At 26.3% G+C, this 6,161-nt stretch overlaps 1 protein-coding gene across 1 annotated transcript; it reads left to right on the top strand.

Moving 5' to 3' along the window:
- The first annotated feature begins 1,768 nt into the window (after positions 1–1,768).
- Positions 1,769–4,604, top strand: LOC136080456 (uncharacterized). The gene is made up of 2 exons (XM_065797102.1): positions 1,769–1,930; positions 4,194–4,604. Exons 1-2 carry the CDS (start codon positions 1,801–1,803, stop codon positions 4,532–4,534), a joined length of 471 nt encoding a protein of 156 aa, XP_065653174.1. The 5' UTR covers positions 1,769–1,800; the 3' UTR covers positions 4,535–4,604.
- The last annotated feature ends 1,557 nt before the right edge of the window (positions 4,605–6,161 follow it).

Here is a 6,161-nt window from a genome sequence, read left to right as displayed (position 1 = left end):
TGACTAATTTATAATAGATTCATCAAAAAAAAGATTTGCTCATTTCTCTAAAATGCAATCTTTATTATTAAATTCACCAACAATGTATGGAAACAGTTCTTTATATCATTTGTGACGCAAAGAAGTAAAAACAGCTTTATATTTTGATTAATGACACACTTATACAAAATGACACACTTATACATAATGTGTTTGAGAAACACAAGTTAAACACAAATAAACCGTGTCAGATAGCTAGATCTACAAAAATCTCGACCTACAAAGTTGTTCTACAAGAAGAACATCTAATAAAAAGTGAAACTATTTTTTAGATAATGTACTGAGGCATAAACACACGCACACACACACGCACACACACACACACATATATATATATATATATATATATATATATATATATATATATATATATATATATATATATATATTCATATATATACACATACATGTATGGTGAGTGCTATATATTACCAATATAAAAACAAAATAACACAAGTTTGTTTTTGTATGCATTTAGGTTAAATGAAAATGGCAATTAATATTAGAAATAATACAAATAGGTCAGTAACTTTAATAGTGTGATACGACATAGGCTTCTTGTTGATTAAATTCTTGAAACAAAAACTTGTCTATTCTTGTTAATGGTTTTTGAAAAAAAATTCTTAAATGCGCAAAGAAAAAACGGTAAAAACACAGACTAGTAGATTGAAATGAATATCGCTTATAATCGGTTGAAAATCGGTTGAAATAAAAATAAAAGTCTTAATTAAAATAGGCTAAGAAGAAAATCGGTCGAAATTGAAAACGTCATGAATCAGTGGAATTAAAAAAGACCTATAACCGGTTGAAATCAATTTTGGCCTCAATAGGACATCTAAAATTTATTTCCACTTTTTAGTAGATGTTTTATTTTGTAGATCAAGTTTGTAGGTGCAGGTTTTTGTAGGTTAAGCTATGCGACACGCTGCCTAGCTTAGGTATTTTGATACTTTTTTTTACTTTCTGTTGTTAGAAGACCCTTTTTAAATTATAAATTGAGTGAAAATTTTTTGCTATTAAATAACAATTATTGGCAAACTATAACAACTGATTCTTTTCAGCTCATCCAGTTCTAGATTTTTGTGAAAACTTAAAATTGAAAAAATGAAAACTTTTTATTTTAAATCAAAAAGCTTAGCATTAAGTCTTGAAATTACAGAACATTTATTGTATAGCTAAAAAATAATTTTTTAATTTTAATTTTTTTTTTTATTAATGGTTAATGATGTCTTGATTGTTTATTTAAATATAATTTTCTTTCGCATCACTCAATCTTAAATGTTTTTAAAAAGTATGTCCATATAAAATATGCAAAAGTTCTGAAAAAATATATTTTCGATACATCAGATCCTATTTGTAGTTTCATCATTATAGATATTTTAAAAATATTTTTCATCTTAAAGCTGTTTAATAATAGCTTTAATTATTTTTTGTTATTACATCTAAAATAATGGGCATCACTTAATGGGCATGGATGAGCATGGATGGTTACGTAAATAGCATACTTTTTTACAACATTTAGTAATGCTGAAGTTTGCTGGTTTATTTCATCCAACTGTGAAGATAATTTTTTTATATAAAATATTTTTTCTTCTTACTGAGAAGAAGTCTTTATTTATTAAGACAAGTTTACTACATTTTATTGAAAATTTTTATTGTTTTTTTTATTAAATGTATTTTATTTCATGATATTTATTTAAATTATGCCAGAGGAACCCATCTGATTTTTTTAAATAAATGTTATATGCCCTAAAATTATAGATGCGATCAGTTATTGTTTTTGGAGTTTTGGCGCTTTGTTATTTATCTGTTGAATGTAAGAAGGTACAAAAGTTGTCTCTTACTACTGGCACTGCAACAATAAAAAAAGAAACAGGAAAAAAAACTGCTGGTAAACATCTTATTTAGAACTTTTAAAAAATATAAAACACATCAAAGTCTCATGCTAGAAAATAAAAAGGTAACAAAGTTTTTAAAGAAGAACTAATTGTATCTAAGTTATAATAAGTTATGATAAATTAATTTTTTTGAATGTAAAATAACTAAATAATTATTTTTGAGCATTGGGATCACCAAGTAATTTTAATTATTTTAGTATTTATTTTATTTGATCTTTTTTTACTGATTAGCGAGCAGTTTTATGCCCATTAGGGTTTTTTTAATTTAGTATCTATATTCTATTAAAAATGTATAAAGGGACTCTATGAAAATTATTTTTAAGTCATTTTTATCTTCTTTGAGCCCCTGTCTGTTTAAATCTTTATTTTATAAAAATCATTGTAAAAAAGAAAAGCTTTTATTTTTTAGTGTATCTACAAAAACGGTGCTTGTTGACAAAATTTTACTGTCTTCTTTGTATCTACGGACATATTTTTATTTTTTGTATATATATGTTGATCATTTATTGTTAAACAGCAACAACAACAACAACAGCAACAACAACAAAAATACTCCTTACATAAAAACTACTGAAATTATGGAAGATCTGTGTTGAGATTTCTAACAAAACTCCTACTTTATATTATTTCTGTTCTTTCAAACCTCACTTACTGTTGGTCCGCTTTTTTTTTTTTTTAATATATTTCTTCACATGAATAATTACAATAACAATAGGCTCAATTCTAAACACTAAATTTAGGCGTTTTATATACGTTTACATACGTTTAAAAAGGTTACGTCGAAACGATTTTTTTTTCGTTAATTAATCCTAAAACTGATGTCAAAAGTACGGTCGAATCTCAACATTTTGAGCGGTCAGCTGTAGTTTTGTTCATTGGTTACTTAGTGGATCATTAGTTGCAGCCGCCAAAAGTTGTTAGCCGATGAATAGCTACTATGCCTATTGTTGGAAAGATGTCGGCTGGCTAGTTATAGCGGATGCTACTAATGGTCCTCTAAGTACCCGATGAGCAACAGCCCAATGGACTGCTCAAAATGTCTATATAGATTCACTGCAAATTTATTAGTAAAAATGTTTGCTGGGTATGTTCGAATGGTTCGAATATAAAATTAAAAAACTAGTTTAAAACTAAATTTAATTAAAATACTAAACTTAGTTTTTTAAATAAATTTTGCATAAGCTGATGTCTTTTTGAATAGGCTGATGTCTTTTTAAATAGGCTGATGTCTTTTTGAATAAGCTGATGTCTTTTTGAATAAGCTGATGTCTTTTTGAATAAGCTGATGTCTTTTTGAATAAGCTGATGTCTTTTTGTGGTATCTTGAAAATTTAAACATTTTTTGTGGAATCTTGAAAGTTTAGAAATTTTATTTTTGTTTTTTAAAAAAAAAAAAAAAATTTCTTTTTTAATGATGTAGCATTGTAATCAAATCTTAGTTAAGATTGATAACAAAATCTTATGCAATTAGGCTTATAACAAAGTGTTGTGCTTAAATTATGTTGTGTCAAAAAACTACGATATCATTTTCATAATTACATAAATTAGTTTAAATAATCCATTGCATAAAATATTTTTTACAATATTTCTACGCTATTTTATCTTAAATCTTACTTCTGGAGGGAAAAGTAGGATATTCTTGCTGATTATTTGACAACGGTATGAAAGATGGCGGAATTTTCTTGTTAAATTTTCTTTTGCGATTCTCTGTGATTAAGAAAATCTTAAAAGAAAACCTTTTAAGTAACCAGAAGAAAAAAAAAAAACTCGGTTAAATTTAATTTTTCACAAAATATAAAAATTTTAGTGAAGAAGGTCAATTAATTAAACCGTCAATCCTGGCCCAACTAAAAATTACATGACACTAGGGTCAGTCGCCGATCGTAAGAAATGTTAACTTAAAAAATATTTTTGTTTTTGTTAACTATTTGTTTTTTTTATTTGTTAACTATTTGTTTTTATTTATTTGTTAACTATTTGTTTTTATTTATTTGTTAACTATTTGTTTTTAGTTGTTCTATAAGACACTTTGTTGCTTCATTTTTTTTTAAGTTTTTATAAAGTTAAAGTTATTTAAACTGTATTATTTTAAAAAGCTTTATTTAGTGAAATGTTTTTTTCAAATATTTCTCTTAACTTCCTAAGTTTCTTATTCTTTTTAAATTTTAAAAGTTACTAATGTAATTACAAATAAAGTTTCTAAATTATTCTGTATTTAAGTACATAGTTTAATTTACAGAAAAAAAATTTTTTTAGCAAAAACTGAAGAAAATGAAACCTTAGAAGGATCTACGGCCTCAGGAGATGAACCATCAGTAGCAAAAGAAACTGCTAAATCTTCAGAAGTAGCAAAAGAAACTGCTAAATCATCAGAAGTAGCAAAAGAAACTGCTAAATCATCAGCATTAACTAAAGAAACTGTTCCAGCAGCAAATTCACCACTTACTTCTTTTGCGGATGCAAAAAGTGATCAAACGGAACAAAAAGCTATATGGAAAACAAAACTTCAAAAGAAACTAAATTCAGGGAAAAAAATTGCGAAAGATAAAAAAAAGAAAAAGGCAAGTAAACCAGTAACATCCAGCGTCTTTGCTTAAAACATAATAAACTTGTATGCAATGTTGTTTATTGACAAAAAATGTATACATAAATACAATTTTTAAATAATTTCATACGTAAATTCTTTACCCCCATTTTCTGTGAAAGTAAATGATATGCTAACAACTAAATTGATGAAATAAAAGCAATTACGCTAACGGCAAATAGTTGTTTAAACACGAAACCTTACGTAAATCAAAATGGCGCATATAGATAAGTTATGCTAAACCACCTTTACGAAAAAAAACTATTCATAACGGGACAATGCAAAAATTTAGCAAGTTTGTCATGCGTAAACACTTATTGTGCGGTAGTGCAAAAAAAACTCATTGTAATGATTTATTAGACACATGATTATATCACTAACGCAATCTGACTATTCCCCGACAACCTAATAATTCATTTGTTTACGTATGACTTTGTTTTGTATTTTTTTCATTAATTACTTGCAATTTACTATTTTATCTATCTCAGCTTCAAAAACCTTGAATTTAAGAATTAGGTTTGATTTTCAAGAGCAGTGCTATGAATTCAACGTACTTTCCGATTTATAATACCAAAAAAAAAAAAAATGTTAAAATTGAAATGTATTAGATTTGTGTTTCTAAATCAAAAACTTTAAATTAACAACAAGGAGTACCATATGACTTAACATGTTCCCCATTTGAATCAATAAATTGCGGCGTTCCCCAAGGATCAATACTTGGACCCCTTCTGTTTTTAATTTATATTAATGATATTTATTTGTCTTCGAAAATACTTAATTATATTATTTTTGCTGATGACACAAATGTTTTCTTTTCTGACTCAAATTTAAAAAATATTTTTTATATTGTAAACACAGAATTAATATATCTTAATGAGTGGTTTGAAGCAAATAAACTTTCTTTAAATATTGAAAAAACAAAATATATTTTGTTTGCTAAGTCATCTAAATCCGAGAACCTTCCACTCAAATTACTTGAACTAACAATTAACAATATTAAAATAAAAAGAGTTTTTTCAATGAAAACACTAGGAATAATTTTCGATGAAAATTTAAATTGGAAAAGCCAAATAAAGCTAGTCGAGAACAAAGTTTCAAAGACCCTGGGGATTATGTACGAGACAAAACATCTTTTAAATAATTTATGTTTAAAAAATTTATACTTTTCATTTATACATAGTCATATTAGCTATTGTAATATTGCCTGGGCAAACAATCATTTATCTTTCCTAAAAATTATTTATACAAAACAAAAGCAAGCAAGTAGATTAGTTTTGGGCGCAAGTAGATATGAAAGTGCCGAGCCATTACTCAAGGAAATAAATGCTCTAAATGTATACAAACTAAATATATACCATAACTTGTTATTTATGTTTAAACTTCAAAATGAAATGATTCCAAAATATTTTTTTAAAAGTTTCACTCGATTTAATCATAAATATGAAACAAGACATTCAATGAGTAATTACTACATCCCACTAACATCACTCAAAAAATCTGACTTTTCGACTATATGCCGGGGACCACGCTTGTGGAAATCGGTTCTTGACGAAAATATGAAAAAAATAAAATCTATTGCTACATTTAAAAGAACTATAAAAAAACACTTACTAAATTTAAACATTACGTACATTCTCTCA

This window comes from Hydra vulgaris, chromosome 05 (assembly GCF_038396675.1).
Source record: "Hydra vulgaris chromosome 05, alternate assembly HydraT2T_AEP".
Classification (NCBI taxonomy): Eukaryota; Metazoa; Cnidaria; class Hydrozoa; order Anthoathecata; family Hydridae; genus Hydra; species Hydra vulgaris.
This window is presented reverse-complemented; position numbering and strand designations above follow the sequence as displayed.